The 20,183-nt window shown below is 43.5% G+C and overlaps 1 protein-coding gene across 1 annotated transcript in view; it reads right to left on the bottom strand.

Moving 5' to 3' along the window:
• anks1b (ankyrin repeat and sterile alpha motif domain containing 1B) overlaps positions 1–20,183 on the bottom strand; it is a 196,613-nt gene that overhangs the window by 51,874 nt on the left and 124,556 nt on the right. Inside the window, exons 14-17 of the mRNA XM_069715820.1 lie at positions 7,882–8,546; positions 7,279–7,401; positions 5,033–5,102; positions 2,658–2,764 (exon numbers count right to left, since the gene is read on the bottom strand). Of these exons, the coding sequence (XP_069571921.1) occupies positions 2,658–2,764; positions 5,033–5,102; positions 7,279–7,401; positions 7,882–8,546 (965 nt within the window). The remainder of the gene's footprint in view (positions 1–2,657; positions 2,765–5,032; positions 5,103–7,278; positions 7,402–7,881; positions 8,547–20,183) is intronic.

The raw sequence follows: 20,183 nt of genomic DNA, 5'->3' as shown, positions 1-20,183 counted from the left end.
GACGCCAGCAAAACTTTACGAGGCGCCAGTCACAAAAGAGACTTTGAAGTCAACGCCGTGTTTGTGAGGCTGTTTCATCTCAGCTCTTTTCAATATTAATTGTATCTAAAGGCATTTCAGAGGAGACTACTGAGCTATTAAGAATCGTTTTTAGACAAGAGGGGCGAGGCCGGGAGAACACACAATTCCCAGGTCTCTCAGAAATACTGTTAGCGACTATAAACTAGAAGGAAATGAGAATAATACAGAAACATTAATGGAGGAGCTCACCTGGGGACATTACAAACTTCTTTGAGATACAGAAAAGAAAAAAAAAAAACACCGCTGATGAGAAGAGTCTGTGTGTGACGTTAGTGGTTGCCTGGACACTCAGAGCTGCTGCAGCGACTCTGGCCTCCTGTATAATAAACTCACTTTCCAATAAAGGAAAACACAAGCAATTAACCACCAAAACCAACACTGAGATTTTCAATTTAATTTAATTTTAACTCTAAAATCAGAAGCTGTGGTTGTAAATTCCGACAGTCATCAAAAGATATTTAAAAAAAAAAATCACTTTGCCATTAAAAAATGAAATCACGCTCAACAGGTTGTGCCTAATCTGCAAATATTTGTCTCTGCTCTCCTTATATACAGTCCATCAATCAGTAACGAGTTTTATAAATCAACACAAAGGTATACAAGTAAGTATACAAAACAATGTTACAGCATGATTATGTTTAAGCCCCAGTGACACCGTAAAAACAAGATCGTTGGAAACTTTTAGTGGGTAAAGCGTTGTGTACGTTAATTATGAATGGATTTGGCTCTAAAGCTTCCGCTGGTCTGTATTTTGAAATAATGAGCTAAGAATTTCTGTAAAATCAACCGCCAGCTCGAGTCACATTTGATTTACCCGTTTTATGGCTGATTCCCTTCCTATCACAGACTTTAGCTGTTTTATATTGGCCATTTGGGCTGAAAGCATTTCTATTTTGCTGAAGAAAATCTCTCCTCGCTTCGCTTGTGGGTAAATAAGTTTTTCTTGTCTGTGACATCCTGAAATGCAAACTATAAAAGGACAAACATTTATGCTGGAGGCATTTTCATACATCCTGCAAGGATTTATAGGGAGGAAGAAATACAGGGAGTTTTCCTTCTTTCTTTCCCTGATAAAGTGTATTTCACCTCTCGCTTATTATGTTATGTCATCATTGATTAGCTGTTTCACTCCATGTGCTGTAATTATCACCACTTTTTAATGCTTTAATTTCACGAGGAGGGAATACTGGTGAGGCTTGTAAGATGCTGTGTTAACGGCCGTCTGATTAATATAGAAACGTTATAAATTGTCACTGAAGAATTCTAGCAGATGTGAAAACAAGTCCCTTCCCCTCATACACATAAACATCATGAATGTGTGTGAAATACTTGGAGAGTGCAGCTAAAACATGGAGATAAACAGTGACCACGTGTGGGAGAAACACACAAAGAAACAGAGATTCTGTAATTTCATCTTGTTGCCACGGTAACCAAAGGAACAGATGCCGCTCACACTGAGTGGGGGATCAGGACGCACACACAGTAACACATCTACAGATTCCTGCAAACACAGTTTGATGACCTCATGTCAGATTTAACTGCGAAAAAGTCAAAAGGAAATTTTTTAAAAAAAAGACTTTTTACTTTTATCAGCTGAAACACAATTTGAGAATTGAATAAACTGCAAAACACTCGAAAAGTTGCCGTTTTAGAGAGATCAAGTTCCCTCTTTCTCATACTGATGATCTGTAACTCCGGTGAAACTCCTCCAGTCGGCATCCCTCTGCTTTGTCTCCTAATCTTTCTGCCTCTGCTGCAGTTTCTCTCGCTTCAGCTTCGCCGCTTTCCCTCTGCTTTCTCTCTTTCTATTTACTTCCTACTTTATTGCTCGCAAACCCTGTCATCCTATATCCGTCTCACCAATACACACACGCACGCGCACGCGCACGCACACGCACACACACACACACACACACACACACACACACACACACACACACACACACACACCGGCAACATCAAAAGAGTTTCTGAATGCAAAATGACCCGCAGAGTTTCTCTTCCTACGTCACAGGGGAGGAAAAGACCATCGGATCAAAAGGGAGGACGGGATCAGTTTGCATCCTGATCCTCGGGCTACAGGTGGTTATACGAACAGTAATTCTATGTGTGCAAGTGTTTGCACAAAAAACACAAAACATGAAACAAGCCTGATTTGGACCTGCGTTTTTAGTGCAGTAAGAGGATGTATGTGTGCAGCTTGATGCTGGAGCTGGATTTTTGCTGTGGTGGAGATATGGTGTAGGATTTCTGTGCGTGGGAGGACCTCACATGGCATCAGTGGGGAGAGGCAGCATGATGGGAAGGGAAGAATGAGAGGAGGAAAGGAAGGATGATACAAAAAGGGATGAAATCAAATAAATGAAAAAGGATTAGAGTGATGGAGAAAGACGGTGAGATGATGAGCTACACCTTGAGTGGCAGAGAAAGATTAAAGGGAGGCAGATCAGAGACAAGAGATTACATTTAAAGCTTAAAAAAAAAAAAAAAAAAAAGAGCAAACAACCCTTCTGAACCACTAAAATCTTCTCCCCCGCCTCCTTCTTATCCCCAAAAAGACTTGTGGAAACACTCACCATGAACTGGACGTTGTCAAATCCATTGGCCAGCAGGTGGTTCTCATACTGGACCAGGCCGATGGAGTCGAGCCATTGGCCCACGGACTGCAACGGGCAGCGGGGACCTATGAGGGGGTGGAGGGGCAAACGCTTCAGTAGGGAGTAGCCGTCCACGCGGTAGCAACGGCAGTCCGGCTGAGACAGCTGGCACTGCCACATCATGTTGTGGCGGGCAAAGTGGCTGTCGAAGGAGCCCGCCATGCTTCTGAGGAGTCGTTTGGCAAGGCAGCAAGGAGGAGGAAAATGAAGGGAGGGCAGGTAGAGGAGAGGTGGGGGGGGGGAGGTGAAGGTTGGAGGGGGGAGGGGGGTGAAGGAGGAAGGGAAAGGAGGCTAGGCAAGAGGCATGGTGAGGATGGAGGGGGTCAGCATGCGAGGGTGCAAGCGGGTAAAGTGCAGGTTAAGGCGTCCAGATGCTGCTTCCTATGAATCCAGCCAGAGGGAGAATTGAGAAGGGGGTGAAGGCTGAAGTTGTATCCAGAAAAGAGCTTCTGTCCTCGGGGTTAAATCCGGCCAAAGGTGGGTGTTGGATCAGACTGGAGGTATAGATCCACGAGCAAAAGCGCCCGTGTGTTTGTCGTGCACAGCGCAGCAGCCGCTTTCTTTTCAGCTGTTGCGTTCGCTTGGCTGCTCCCCTGAGCTTGTGTGTGTGAGCTTGTGTGTGTGTGTGTGTGTGTGTGTGTGTGCGCGCGCTCGCGCGCGAATGTGTGTGTCTGTGTGTGAGAGAGAGAGAGAGAGAGAAGAGAGAGAGAAAGAGAGAGAGAGAGCTGCCTGCGATGTAGATTTCTCTTGATCAAGTACTCCCACTCTCATCTGTATGCTTCTGCAGCCTCCTCTCTCTCCGTCTCTCTCTTTCTTTTCTCAGAGCTCTGCTCTCCTCCTTCGTTCCCTCACTCTCTCCGCTTCGCTCTCTCGCAGCTTCCCTCTCTCTCTCTCTCTCTCTCACTCACTCACTCACTCACTCACTCACTCACTCACTCACTCACTCACTCACTCACTCACTCACTCTCCTCTGTCTGCTTCCAGCTTCTCGTCGCCTTGCGCTCTCTGCCGCTCTACATATATCTGGCTCGCTCTGCTGATAATAACCATCACAGCAGCTCCAGCTTCTTTGTCTGCAAGCGGAGCTCCCTCCCACACACACACACACACACACACACACACACACACACACACACACACACACACACACACACACACACACACACACACACACACACACACACACACCACGCAGACTGTATGCATGCAGCCTTATATATACTTGTGTGCGGTGTGGTGCAGTCATGTATGTGTTGGTGAGGGGGGGGGGGTAGAGATGGGTTGGCACCGGCGGGGTTTCTCCCTGTGGTTAGAAGCGGCTTTGCACTCGCAGATAAAAACAGAGAGGGAGAGAGGGGAGGGGATCAGGAGGTGGAGGATGGGGGAGTTAATACAGGGAGAGGGAGATGAATGCAGTAAACAGAGATGACGAGCGCAGGATTCAAGGTACACCGGTGATAAAACAGTAAACAACAGGGATTTTACGAGCACAAGCTCTCACGACTCTCACAAACACACCTGCAAGTCAAAAAGTTAATTTTGTATTTTTGATCTATCACCTTTGACCTATCAGCAATAACAAAAACCCGAGGTTGGGCAGTGGTTTACAATCCTCTTTTGTTTGTGACCCTTTAAAGCAAAGCAATGTCTGACTGGTCGCCAACTGTTGCATATGATTATAGTTCAGGAGCACATTTTAAGTATTAAAAATGTAAATATGAATATTTGGAAATATTGTATTTATGTTATTTACCCAGTTCATGAGCACCAATTTTTTTTTCCAGCTCAGTGTGAGAGTCTCTGCTGCGTTTCTGTCCTCTGATCTCTGTGTGTCACTCAGGGAGGAGCTCAACCTCTGCTGCACCTGCTGTCTTGGTTTCTACTATAACTGATCTAACTGACAGGGTTCAGTTTATTCGTTTTTTTTGTAACAGGGACCATTTACAAAATACACTAATCTCACAAAGAGAAAACATGCTTTGTACCAGATTTAACTACTAGCTAATTTCCATCCGTAGTCCCTGGACACATTAACACCATATTTACTGCATGAAGGAATAACTGCAGTAGATTAAATACTTGGTCCAACATTGACCCACTGTGCTGTAGTTGTTGGCTGTCGGATTTTTTTTAATTTTTTTTTTTTTATAATATTGCTGTAGCCATGTTCACATCTCAGCACTTACTATGTTACCATGACGTCTAGAAATGACGGAAAATAAGCTCCGAGCTGCACTTAAACAGGATTTATCCTTGAAGTCAGATTTTCTCATGCATACATTCGTGTATTTTACCTGAGGCATCCTCCTTGAGGTCCAATCCACTGCCTATTCCTGCCCCGATTGAGCTCATAATCTTGTCGATCTGGACAAATGGGAGAGAGAGAACCAGAGTTAGAGAGATGTGCAGCAAGAGCAAGGGAAAGTCATTTCGCAGTAATAAGGCTAACCCCTATTTCTGGATTTAAGTGTCACATAACATGATCATTATGCCAGCTAGCATGCTCAATGTCAGTCATTCCCCCCTGTGAATTGAAAAAGCAGGGAGAAGACAGCAGAGCAGAGATGAATGAAGAGGGAGGCTGCATCGGAGAGCGACTGCGGCTTCATTAGTGTCTGACTGCCGACTGCGGAGCAGTCATCCCTGACCCCTGCTGCCAACCACTGAGCTATGCAACCCGCACATCCACCCCCAACCTTTCACGGCCGCTGGTTCACCACGGGTCAGAGAAACCAGAGTGTTTAAAGAGCCAGACCTGACGAATGCAAACACTGTTTACAGGTTCACCGAGCATGAAAATGGCATTTGTAACGAGATAAACGGGCAGCAATTTTCAGCGTATGTCACTGCACACAACGCACCGATTCACCTGTAATTTGGATATGGGTGTGTAATATGAGAGCGGATGCTTGTAGTGACAGATCATTTTTACCTGCCGCTAGATGAGATAAACCATTTTGTTTGCACGTACAGCGAAGCTGAAGGAACACAAGCAAATGCTGTTTAATGACGCCTGGCTGCGCAAAAACAAACTGTGTGAAACTTCAGAGAGCACAGCGAGACAGAATTAGCAGGGAGCTCATCTGTAAACTCAGTTTGGGTCAAGTCAATTTAAATAGCTCAATATTACAAATTTGCCTCAAGGGGATTTACAATCTGCACATTATGTGACACCCTCAAACCAGTCGAAGGGAAAAACTGCCCCACAAAAACCTCTAACAGGGGAAAAATATAATAGAATAATTTGCCTGTCTTTTTCTCATAAAATTAACTTTAAATAGTCACAACCAGATCTAAGATTAAGAGAATCACGACACTATCATTTCCGCAATAAACACCTTAGCGGCTAATAATAATTTCTGAATTTCGAATGTGTCTGCATTTCACGATTGCCTCTAATTACCACTCAAACTTCATTAATTTTCAAACTGAAGCAGATTAAAGCACATATTTGCATTATATGTTGGACTACCTTTAAGCCTGTTGCAGTAATGAGGAATGTGTATCCTCAGATCACTGGCTGCTGTGGGACATTCCCCGGTAACTCGGCTCTTGACAATAACACAGCTTGTTCCTGTGCTACAAATAGAGCAGCTTTGTTGGGTTTTTTCCTCTGAAAATCCCCATATATCACCCCACAATTTCCCCGAAGCCATCTTATCTCTTCCTCACGTTGCATGCAATTAAACAGGAAAGGTCACCTTAATTGCTGAGAATTATGGCAAATTCCATATGGCAATTCATCACCATCAACAAGTTAGGACCTGCTTTGAGGAATTAATGAACGTGTTCATTCAAATGTGAAAAAGGCATTAACAAATTGCACTTTCAGTCACATGCGTTAGTATTATTTCAAAAATAGAGAGTCTAAGTAAGTTGTCTTGCCGATTATGTGTGATGGGAAATGCATTTTTCTCCAGAGACGCGGCATGTGATTCTTCATTTTCAGGGTGCATCTGTGTGCAAAGAGTGTTTTGTCTGCGGTGTGAATGATGAGCAGTGAGCAGAAGCTAATGCGTCTGCGACCCAAAGTGTTTGTAAGGCTCCAACAGGGGTGTCCGGGCAAAGGATCCCATCTGTGTCAGAGAGCCTTTATCACTGAAAGAGCCGCGGGCACAAACACACCGAGACCAAAACACACAGCACCCTCGACCTCCCCTCTCTCGCCTCTGTAAAAGAAACCGCTTTCTCTCAGATATGTGGTACTCCCTGCAGCTCTGGTGCTGGTTACAGGAGAAAATCAATTTGGGAACATGTTAAATTAGCACTTGGGTTCCTTCTGCACTGGAGTAGCTGAGTGGATTTCAAAGGGAGGAAAAACTGAAGCAGCTCACTGCTGTGGGCGCAGAGTTTTCAACTGTTTCCTGCGGAGATGGCTCACTTTGAAAAGCATGCTGATTTTATTCAATTTTACAATGAAAATCCATCTCGAATCAGAGCGTAGGCACTGATTGATGTTTTTTATTCCTTCTTTAATGGCTTGATTGATCCTAAAACATTGTATAATGAGCTGCACACATCAGGAAAAATGTCTTCTTACCTCTTCCCACTCAGCAGTGAAGGAAGGCGTTCTCTCTAATCTCCCCTCAGGGCTAACACCCTCTCGTGGGCTGGTGCTTCCAGGACCCTGGCCCCGTGATCCAGATCCCCAGCTGTGCTCCTCCTAGACGAGACATAAAACAACTATTGTAAATGTTGCCCACTATTCTAACCTTAAAATCACAAATAACTGAAACTGAACGCTGGTTTGAGAATAAGTCCTTTTGGTGCTCTTTAAAGTTGTATTCATAATGTTTCTATGTACATCAAACAGATTATGTAGTTTGTTTATGGTGTATTCACAAAAAGAAGTCTCGTGAAATGTGCTGCAGAGCAGAGAATGCCAGATTAATGACTTATCTAATTGGCTGGACTGGTTTCTGCTCTGCTTCTGAAGCCAAATGATGATACAACAAGATGCAAACTGCATCATTTGTACAACTGAACATTTACAGTAAAATTATCTACTGTTCGTGACTGAGGCCTCTGTGATGATCTAAACTTTAAAAAAAAAAAGAGGAATTCGAACTTTTAATAAAAGAGACTAGAATGTGCTACTTGAGCTAAAAAGAAAAAAAAGAAAAAAAAATGAGTGACAGCTCACCTGTATGGGAGACACAGCCACCAGGTTAGAATCTGACTTGGACAGAGACTTGGACAGCTGCAGGTCCAACACACTGCGTGGCATGGACCTCATCCTCCCTAGGGTGCAGGCCCTCTCTTCGTAGCCGGTCCCAGAGGACCAGTCCTTGGACACGCCTCCTGTCTGGATACCCCGTAACTCTGGAACTTCTCCGTTCTGACCGGGGGAGCGGGAGGGCGGGTGGCCCAGCGTGGACCATCCACGAGGTGGATCCACCTGCTCACAGTTCCTGGGTTGAGCCTGGTCCTGGTTGACCCTGGTGTGCAAGATAGTCCGGTACACAACCTGTGGCTTTTGAGGGTTGTTGGTCGACCTCTGAGGGGACGACTCGCTCCCTGTCCTGGAGAAGACCTGAGTGGCTTCGCCTCCAATCACAACGCTGAACTCCGGGGTCTGCACCAGGCTGCTCTGGACATCTGCGGAAGTATATTTAGAAGGTTTGGGGCTGTAAAGGTGGTAAGGCGTGTCAGGGGGTTCACAGGCCGGGGAGGATCCATGAAGGAGGCCTGCAAACTCCTCCGGGATGTGGCTCTTCCTGCGTTCCTCAAACACAGCGTTTGATTTGGAGGAAGAACAGAGAGGAGGAGGGGGAGGAGGAGGTGGGTCACGGTGGTACGGCCCGTCGTCTGTAGAGAGGACACACACAGACGCATAAACATTGACTGGTTAGCGTTATATCACACAGATTAGTCACATGCACATGTGCTGAATTTCCATAAAATGTCCCTGTCACAACAGGGATACAAATTAATGGATATACTCTTCAAGAAAACAAGACAGAGTTCAGAAATGTACACAGAATGCACAAAGCACACAACCATATTTAAAACTGTAGAGTCAAACACTAATTAAACAACAGAGCAGAGCAAGAGAGAGAGAAGCCACAAAGCAAAAAATAAAAATACACAAAAACAAGCAAGGCTGCAAATAGAAAGATAAGAACGAGGTAATACATCTTCTGCTTCCCCGTATAAAAGCTGGTTGTCTCTCCGAGGAGAAATAAAAGAACTCCTGACTTAGATTTTACACCTCTTTTCCTTCACTGTGTGGGTGCAAGTCGGGCGCTTGTGTGTCTGAACTTGGGCACGTATGCATGAACCCGTCGAGACAGATGTTCTCAGAGCATTGACTGGTTTTAGGAGGGGCTGCTTTCAGAGGTCGACTCACTGTCTGTGAGCAGCGGAGTGAAAGCGCCTGCTGAAAGCTTCCTTTGAATTCTCTACGTCCAAGTGTTTGTGTAATTATAGACGCCTGTCCGTGCGTTTCTGTGTGCGCACGCATGTCCGTGTTCACATCAGTTACACATGAGGTCACAACTTTTGTCTCGCATGCAATGAAGAAGTTGTCCCCGTGATACAAGATGCAAAACAACAGGTGCATTATTCATTCCTCTTCTGCCTTGATTATTTATTACACTTCATCAGAGCATCCTCCGATTCATGATGACAAATCTTCGACTCCAGATGAGAGCGTGTGTAGCAAAGGAGTGGCATTATCAGATCCAGGTTGTAGCTTCGGCTCGAGAGGGAGCAGCTCCGGTGTTATGTTATTTATAGTTTCACAGGGTCTCGTACACAGTGTGACTAAAACGGAACTACAAATGAATGAAGTTGGAATAGTGGAGGTATAAACTCGACATGAGACAGACAGACAGACAGACAGACACAGACAGGTAGGGGACAGGAGGAAGAGCAGATGTGAAGGGAGCGGAGGGGATCGTAACCTCCACATGAAGGATTTAGTCTTTGTTTGTGCGCGATAGTCTTTTATTGACAGAGCACTTTTCAAAACTCGGTTTATAAAGTGCTTTACACAAGCAAGACAACGAGCAGATCATAAACGGAAGTAAAACAATAACCCTAAAGGATGACAAGCAAATAAAACAAATACAGTATAAATTAACGCAACATGCTCGCAAGGAGCATTTAAAGCAAATCAGAACAGATTGATTCAAACATCTGGTAAAATGAGGAAAGGCTCTACATTAAAACTATATTTCAAGAGATTTAAAAGACAGCACTGACTCGGCTGACCTGATTTCCTCAGGCAGCTTCAGGGCTCTGACTTTGAATGTTCCATCCTCTCTAATTTTCAACCGCGCTTCAGGAACTGATAAAAGTCCTCTGCCGAGGAACTCATACCGGCTCGTATGCAAATAGGAGGAAGAGCCTTAAAATCAAGAGTAAGATTTTAAAATCAATTCCGAAACATACTGGGAGCAAGTTAGACGACACCGGTGTGGTGTTGAGGCTGCCGGCTGAGTTCTGGACACTTGATTGATTTGATTCATGTATTTTTGGTTGAGGCAAGGGTAACGGATATTTAAAATTAAAGGGTCATACCATAAAGTTTGCACATGATTCGGCAGGTTTCCGCATCAACACAAAGACTTTTAGTATCTTTTAGCTCGTGTCTTCTCAAGATGCCACAGGTTTCAGCAAAAAAACAAATTCTGATAAACCCAACGTGTGCTCCCGGCCTAGCATCAAACAGCAGACAGAAAAACAGTAGATGTTTTGTATTCATGTTATCTAATGATGAGCGTCTGAGGCCTTGGTTCTCTGCCGGAAAACGGTGGATCGCTTCCTCTGAGTTGGGACGGAGCGTCCGCTCCAAGCGAAGGAGTTTAAGTATCTCGGTCTTGTTCGTGAGCGAAAGCGGGACGGGGCGGGAGGTCGGCAGTTGTTCTACGTTCCAACCGTCACCTGTGGTCATGACCTTTGGGCGGTGACCGAAAGAACGAGATCTCCGATACTAAAGGGCTGGAATAAATTCCCCCTCTCAGAGTGGCCGGGCTCAGCCTTACAGAAAGGGTAAGGAGAGAGATTTATCTAAAGAACGTGTTGGTTGTACTCCTGCAGAGCTGAGGGACACTCAGTGTGTGTGAACAAGTAAAGAGCGCCTTTTCCATTAACCTTGCGATAGACTAGAATGACATCTGTATCCATGGTAACGGTACACAAGAAAGCCGTCGAAATCTGTTGCCTCAAAACACGTCTGAGGAACAAACATTTAAAATGCATGACAACACTGAAACGAGTCCAAAATGTCTGTCTGTGGTTTTTGTTGACTCAAAACAACAAACATGTCATGATCCGTATGAGTGAAACTAATAGATTGAAGCTGATCAAGCAGCCAAGTGTCTGCTTAAAATGTCTCTCTCCCACAGTTACCGAAGAGACGGTTTATCATCGTATCTGTGAAGTTATTTTGAACTGAATGTGCTAAATCAAAATGCCGTCTAATGTCATGGTTCATTCAGCAGGTAGAAAAATGTGTAAAAACACGTCTGAGAGCTGAAATCTTCTCCTTAAAATCAGATGTTGTTTTCCACTCTGTTGATGAAACTATGATGCAACAGAATATCCCGCTTTGCAAACTATAAACAGCTGAGAAGAAAGCGGTGTGTGTCTGTGCGAGTCGAGCCTTCTCTCTTTCTGTTCCCTGTGTACTGGGACATGTAAACAATCTCACCACTGATAAGTAGCTCCCCCTCTCTGTAACACACACACACACACACACACACACACACACACACACACACACACACACACACACACACACACACACACACACACACACACACACACACACACACACACACACACACACACACACACACACACAGTCTCACTAGTTGCTTGAGTGAACAGAAACAGTGCCTGTCCACTTTCACATAAATGCAAACTCCAGTCTTGTAATCAAAACTGTCAGCTGAATAATTGCATGTGCCCCCGACTGCCCCCCACCTCCTCACCACACACACACACACACACACACACACACACACACACACACACACACACACACACACACACACACACACACACACACACACACACACACACACACACACAGTCTCTGTCTGTAAATGATGTCAGCCAGTGGTATTAACACAAACATCTCATGCACTGTCACTGCACCTTTAAGGCATCATTAAGATTCATTATTTTAACAGACTCACTGTTCATTATGCATGCGCTTCTCCCAGCCCTGTCGTGAATTACTTTTGCAATGCTTATCACTCTCCACTTTTTAAAAGAAGAGAACCTTTGGCAACAGGTGAGCCTATTGGTAGCTACGGCAACAAAGAGCCCCAGCCAAGCATCTCTCCCGGTTTTTGGGCAACCGAGTGTCTGCGAACTTCGGGAAAGCGAGGGGGAAAAAAAGTGCTTGGTGGATAAACACGGCAATAAAATCAGCATGTGTTTGTTGAGAAAGAGAAAAGAAGCGTTACAGAGGCACAGCTGACTTATCTGACTGAGTAAAGGTTTGAGGAGAGGGCACAGGGAAAGTTACCTGCTGCAACTTTTGACAACTTTCCTGGAAAATGTATTTTAGGTAACCATAGACAAACACACCTAATATCAGTTGAGCACATGAGAATATAACAACAACTTATGGCAGCCAAAGCTACATGATGGATTACATTAGAGAGTTGTAATTTGGCGCATTTCAGCCAGGAAACTCTTTTCTTCTCTCTTCTCCTGCAAAAAAAAAAAAAAATCAATAGGCTCCGTCTGTGAGCTCTTTTCCCCGTCATTATTCAGAAATTCCTCAGTCTACAGATCTCGCTGACTATCCTCTGTGCGTTTGAGTGTGTGTGTGTGTGTGTGTGTGTGTGTGTGTGTGTGTGTGTGTGTGTGTGTGTGTGTGTTTCTTACCTCGGGATTCGAGGATTACTATCAGGTCAAACTAAGGAACAATCAAACTGTATGTGCTGTACGTATTTATAGCAACACAATGCCCTGCTCCTGCTCAAGTGCAGCGACTGTCTAAGAATCAGATGGCAAAACGGCAGCGGCATCACTCTGCATACCTGCATTTTTATTGCGACACCGCTGCGCAAACATACACAACAACACACAAGTTGTGGCATGCAGCAGCACAGCCCAGCAACTGATAGGCATTTGGATAAGTTGTCAACTCCACACAAACAACAGCAGTAATATACACGCGTGTTTGTAAAAAGAAATATTATGAACACTAAATCGATTTTGTCATCCAGCAAGGAAGACTGGTAGGAAAATTTGTACAGTACATAATCTACAGAGGGCAGCACAGCGGTGCAGTGGTCAGCACCGTCACCCACCCCTACCCCACCACCCAACCCCCCAAACCTGGCTACACCACAGGCCTGTCAATCGAACAGACACACTACCGAACAAACCGCTTTTTGAGGCCTAATATCTAATTAATGATGAGTTTATTTTCAGATAAACGTCCAGAAAACGAATAAGAAGAGGTGACGTCAGACACCATGATTACTTGTGGAAATTGATTGACTTTGTATTTCACGAGAGAAGTTGAATGGGAGTCTATGGAGCTGGAGGCTTTTTGGAGCCGACCCCAAGCGGCCCTCGGAGATTCATACACGCACAAACAACCAGCCGACTCCAGATTAAACATTAAATGCAAAGATGTTTCCTATCATTTAATGTCATTTTCGTGTTCAATGATCCCCTTCCAGTTGTCTCCCCACTCTCTGTCACTGGTTTCAATGTTCAACAGCGTATTATGCATGCATCAACAGCACACTTAAAAGTCAAGCGTTTTAAGTGAGCAAGCCGACAGGTCTGATTCTACTTAATTTAGCTGCTTATTCACTGCAACCACACTACAATCTCAAAACCTGCTTAAAGCGAAAATGTCAGACTGAATTTGGATACAGCTTTTGTCTTTTACCAGCTCATATTGTTAAGTAAAAGTAAACGTTCTTCCAAACAGGATTTCTCCTCTCTTGCAAGTAATCACTTTACAGAGGTTAGATTTTATTCCAGAGTGGTGAATTCTCCCGTCTAACTGAATCTCTTCATACAGTAAAAGATAAAACAAGTGGAAGATGAAAATAATGTAACACAGTTTTGAGGAGAGGCAAAGAAAAGCCGTTGTTATAATCCACATTTTTCACACACGCCCCTAGATTTAAAACTGCGTTTGACTGGCTGATAATAAATGTTTGCCGAACCCGTGGTCACTGCTGCTCACAGTGGACATAATGACAACAGAGGCAGAAGAAGAGGAGGCTGAAAGGCGAAAACTGAAATACAGGGGATGAAACGAGGCAGCGAAAGAGACGGTGAAGGAGGTTATTTGAGCAAATCGAAAACGGGTATGAAGTGGAAAACCTGTAATTCAGAGGGGGAAAAAAACAACAAAAAAGACCAAAGAAAGATTGAGAAATGGCAGTGAGGTAAAGGTAAAGACAGAGGGCAGGCAGGGAGTGATTGACAGGCAGGAAAAGAGAGAGATGGAGGCGAATGGGAGCTCGTGAAAGTAGCAAGAGAAATAAGGAAGTGACAGAATGAAGGACTGAATGACAGGGGCGGGGGAATGAAAGAGAGGAAATACAGAGCTGGAGGTTGTGTGTCCAAAATGGGTGGGAAAAGAAACTGGGGTGACAAGAGTGAGGCTTGATCCGTCGTAGGAAAGCCGGACAGTCCGCGCAGTATCACAGCAGTGCACGAGATTCGGATTTCGACGAAAGGTTTTAAAGAATTCTATCAAAAATGTAATCAAACCTCATTCATTACTGATTTTCACCCGGTCATGAGATGATTTCACTTCCCATTAAAAATACCTGAGAGCGATGAACGCGATCGTTTTGGAAGAATATTCAACAAACCTCTGCAGAAAAAGATGCGACAAGGCGTTTCGCCGTGTCTCGATCAATTCCCTCATTTTTGTGCGACGAAATGCATAAAAGGAACAAGGTACGCAGACAGACGCACAAACACACACACTTCTAATATACTGGGATGTGTTTATGTGTGTGTGGTAGCAGGAGGGGCTGGGAGATGATACAAACAACTGAAAGCGCTGCGTTCTTCGCTCCGTCTCTCGTGGCGCCGCGCTGACTGTTATTAAAAACTACAGAGTAATATCTGAACTGTCAATCGTCCGTGAGATTAAAGAGTGAGTCCTATTTCCTCAGTGCCATAGGCGGTGATAAATCACTCTCTGCTCCCTGAGCCTCTGGCGCTAAGCTAACATTAGGTTAGAGCTAAGCTGTGGTAACAAACCAAAATGTAAATGGTCCTGCCGGACTGTGGTGGTGCTGATGATGACGACAGGACATGATTTGAAGTGGTACAACGATTTGAGAAATTGTTTGAGCATTTCAGCAAATTCAATTAATCACATGTGAGAGCTGCAGATACGCTCCCTTCAGGTATTGTTGGAAATGTCACAACCGGCAGCAAAAAGGCCCAAAAGGACTCCTAAATGGCACCGGAGGAACGTTTCAATTTATGGATACCCGAATATTTCCACCGACTAGTTGGATTTATCTATTTTTCTTAAAAAAAAATAATAGCAGTAGTAGTAGAGCTGGTGGAGTCAAGCTCCAGTTATTAGCTTTTCCGCAGCTTTCAATCACATTTTTCCATCTTCTACAGCAGATGGAGTTTTCTCAGTTGTCACGGCAACTGAGCAATCCCTATATTATTATGTAGAAATAGGGATAATAACCAACAAACTCTAGGTTCCATGATTGTAATGTGGGGTTAAAAAAAAAAAAACACTGTTTAAACACATAGCAAAGTGGTACGTACAAACTTGGAGGACATTGTTCCACCTATATACCACGGCCATATGCAATCAAGATAAGAGTAGACCTACCGGTTGTTAACCTGCATAAAGAGCTAATTCAACTCGCTTGTGTACATACGCACATGTATACACACACACACACACACACACAGACCATATATGTCAAATATGAATATACTAATCACAACACTAATAACAACTAATCACATCATTTGTAAATACCACTTACTGTTTTTGACAATACATGTCTTTGAAACTAACGACAGAGTATTAGAGGCGGATAAATAGAAATAGCATAACAACTTTTCCGTCCGTGTTTGTAATGGTTAAGTGGCAGCAAACATGAAAGTCAGGTCAACAACTGCTGACCGTTTATCATCATTTATTATCTTAACAATCACAACAAGTTTTCTTTTGAATACATTCATTACCATTTACTGCCACAAAATACAGACACACAGTCCCCGAATCTGCATTTCCTTCCGTCTTCCCTAATTTATGTATTTTAAATATTATATTTTTAGGAACATTCTCGCCTTTTTTTTTTTTTTTTTTTTTTTTTTCAGATGGTGTAGACAGACAGAAAATGTTGAAAAAGACAGAAGGAGAATGATAACCGGTAAAAGTTCAGCCAGAAACGAAGACGGAGACTCGCTGTTGACGTCATTTGAGCCCATGTGGCGTGTCCCGGAACCACTCCCCTAATTTATTTAAATCCTGAGTAAAAATTTAGTGACAATTTCCTGTATCTTCATCTCCTTTTTTTTTTTTTTTTTTTTTTTTTTTTTAAATTTGAGAGTCACTGAAAGTTAGCCTCAGGTCTGTGCCACCACGGAGAGCGTTACACTAACAGGTGCAAACAGGTCCGGCTTAACGCTCCCGTGGGAAGCGGCAATTGGAGATACAGACTACCTGCTGGGAGCATTACTTCATGTCTGATAGCCTATATGTATCTAAACCCAGCCTTAAGGCGGAGAGGGGCCAGTCAGCAGATATTGAATTCACACTTTCATTCCTAATTCAAGAGTTTATTGCCACGGCAACTGGCTCGTCTCCCGCGGTAACCCATTTTTCTCCTGAAGTCTCCTGTGACGGCAGTCTCCATCCAACGTCACTGAAATTCCATTTGTGTGCGACATGGTAACAGTTCAATGACTGATATGAGGTCAGCAGTGATTGAGGTTTCATCATTTTATACAAATCTGTTAATAACTGAAGTGATTTTATGCAACTCTTCTTTATTTATGTAATTTTTTTTAGTTATATAAGAACACAAACTAGAGAGGAGACTGTGCTGTCTCTGCAGCTGAGCTCTCTGAAGTGAGTGACCAGTTAATTTTTTAGAGACGGCCACATGATCGTTTTTTTTTTTTTTCTTTTCCAGGAACCAACCAATCACGGTCATTATATACAGAATTTATGAAGCCGAATGGGGCGTCTACTTCAAAACACGCAGCCACAATATTAAATAATTTCTATGCAATCATGAAAAAACATGTAACAGAAAGTACATCTAAATACATCATGCATGCTTGAATCTATCAGCTATTGAATAACTGTGTGCAATTTTCACAAATTGTTGTCCAGAGGGCAGTTTTTGACTTTAAAATTTTTTTGTTGTTTTTGTCAACACTGTATTGTTAGCATGATAAACAGGAAAAACTGCAGACACTAGTGCGTCATGAAGCTACACTATATTCTGTCCAATCAGGTCCCTTATTGTCGTCATTCTTCACCGCCTTGACTGTGATCAATAGCAGGATGAGCTTCTCTGTGCATCTCCCTGAATTGTGTTACCGTGTGTTTAGTTATTTTTGAACTTGAGTCTGGCTGTCTGTGTGAGTTTCTTTTGTGTTCGTAGCTTCAGAACATGACTCATCACCACCTCAGGTCCTCAAATTCAAAACTACGACACCAAGGAGATTTAAACAAGGACACAAAGACGGGAGAAGAAGGCATTAAGGAGTGCATGCATTTGTAAGAGGCTTGTTGCTGAAACGACTGGACACAAAAGAATAATACAACTGACGCAAGCCGCTCTGTGAAGCTTTAATTAGCCACAGCGCAGGCACAGATTTGAAGGGCTAACACCAGCATGCTCTCGATGGCAGCGTTAACATGCACGAAAAGTCACATTTTGATTAAATTTGGCCACAAATCCAAGTTTCAGATCATTTAAAGCTTGGCCTGATAACGGTACGAAATGAAAGATGAAGGGAAAACCAAAAATTATTAGAATGCATCCTCTGGGAAACTTTTCAAATCATTGCCGTACCAAAGGAAGTCAGGAGATCACCAAAGTGTAGAATTCCTCCTGTGGACACCATGAATGTTGGGACCAGATCCCAAAGACAGCCATCACGCAACCTTACAGATATATTTCAGACCCGACAGCATTTCATTTCATTCTTGACTGGATGCGGACCGGATATTGTCATGTCGGCACAATGCAACGGCCCTCCCCATCAAGCACACGGCGCTAACAGATGTCCTTCACCTGTCTCAGCGCAGCTGCCCGAGGTGAAAACGGAGTGAAACGAGCACACAGAATATGTGATCAAAACCATCCTGCTCATTATTATTGAAACCGGGCTGTTAATTAGAGCACCATCTCTCAGGGCGGAACAATTTGGAGAGGACACGTGTAGTGGTGATGTCCGAAGGCGCTGATCCAGCGCTGCAGTAAGTCTTACTACCAACAGCAGGACGATGGAGCGGTAACTACCACCAGCACCACCCAGAACCCAATCGGCCTTCCATCAGGACTTCTGCGTCAAAAACTGAATCTTGTTATCCTCGCAAAGATATTTCTATATTGTACTGGATTGCATGAGATTGTACAGGTGTGTCTTCGACCACATTACACTTTTACAGGAACAAAACTGCACAAGCAACAGAGTGCCCGAATGTCGCTTTTTCTTCCTCCACCTTTCAAATTTGACTAAACAGCTTTGTTCCTTGATTGATTGTGTCTCAACCCTGAGTGAAAAAGTAGCCAGAGGAGAGCTGTAATTTCTCCACATTTGCCTTCTGCCACACAACGGGGGTCCCGCATTCAGTGCATTCAACCTGGTTAGAACAGCGGGGGAAATTCCTGTCATTCTATATAAGTGGAGAGCAAGTCTACAGTCTGCTTTTCTATTTCAGAGCAAAATATTAGAAAAGGAAAAACAAGCACATGTGATTTGTGCATGCTTGTTTCTGGTAATTAAATATGTTAATGGAACATTTTTGAGCATTAGATATTATTACATGAAGTTTCATACATTACAGACACACAGAAAAGACAACGGCTTCAAACGTGATTGTGAGAGAAGGGAGGGAACCGACAAACAAGGTCGCAACTGGATGGGAAATCAAGAAAAAAAAAAAGCAGGCGTGTGTGTGTGTGTGTGTGCATGAGTATCAAATTAATGCTGCAAACAAAGGCTTTGCTGACTTTGACAATGACTTAATGATCAAGCGGAGCAGGCAGGCAGACCCGCATTTGTGCAGAAGAATGCCCTTGTAGTGGATGTCAGGGTACAGGTGCAGTGTGGGATATTTGAGAACAAAGGAAGTGAATTAAGCAACGGAGCTCTGATGAACCCCAGTCGTTCAAATAAACACACACACACACACACGCACACACACACACACACACACACACACACACACACACACACACACACACACACACACACACACACACACACACACACACACACACACACACACACACACACACACGCACAAATCAGTTGACCGCTTTGCCATTTGTGGCTCATTAACTGATTGAGATCATCGATCGCTCAGCCCCTTTGTGGTTGTTCGTATTTTGAGGAAACACTCAGAAAACGCAGCACATATTTAGATATGCTCATTAAAAGAGTGTTTCATAAAGTGAGTCAGCCAAAAAAAAAAAAAAAAAAAAAAGATTTTTCATGCTTGTAATACAAAAATGAACTCTGTAGATACAACTAAGCTGATGAAGACATTTGGGAAATGTGGGATGGAGCAAGAAAAGTCGTCCCCTGGAAACCCTGTAGTTAATGTAGTATAACAGATCTTTATTAACATGATGATGCTAGATACTGTCTGTTTAGCTCTTATGAATCCAAGAGGCGTAGCTTCAAATGTGAGAGGAAAGCCTCAAGTTGTGGCTCACTGCTCGACAGCTGCTGCTCTATACAGTTTATCACACAAGCAACAAATTTTGATCGCACTTAAAGCTGAGTGCTTGAGAGGATTTCCGTAAATGGGAATTTTCTAAAACAAAGCTTCAAGAGGTTCGCACTCCTTGGCCCATGCATCAGAGGTAAATGTTAACAACAGACGCAAGTTAAAGCTGTATTAACAGTTTTTCTGGCCACTTGGAGCTGATGAGAATGAGCTGTCGATACAACATTAACACAATACAAAGTTGATTAAGTGCCTATGTACAAATTAAAGCATCAAGGAGCGACATTAGTATGTATTTGAATTTCTTTTTCACCACTTTATGAATTGAAGATTAATATTCATTCTTCTTTTATCTCCGTTTTGGTCTCCATCACGTCCTGTAGGGAATATCTGTCTCTCAAACTGCTACACGCTTCACTCTGTTCACCAAGTGTTCATTTTGTCTTTCTGTTGTTGGGTGCCAGGCAGATAGTATCCAGTTAGTTTATTAGAAACAGTTGACAACTGCAGCTGCTAACAATGCTGATGAGAGCCTGGGGAGTGAACCCGTG

The sequence above is a fragment of the Brachyistius frenatus genome, unplaced genomic scaffold (genome assembly GCF_029030835.1).
Source record: "Brachyistius frenatus isolate BFR_SWC_R1_liver_20210118 unplaced genomic scaffold, ASM2903083v1 Contig_148, whole genome shotgun sequence".
NCBI lineage: Eukaryota > Metazoa > Chordata > Actinopteri > Embiotocidae > Brachyistius > Brachyistius frenatus.
The sequence above is the reverse complement of the archived record's forward strand: the minus strand, read 5'-3'. Positions and strand labels throughout refer to the sequence as shown.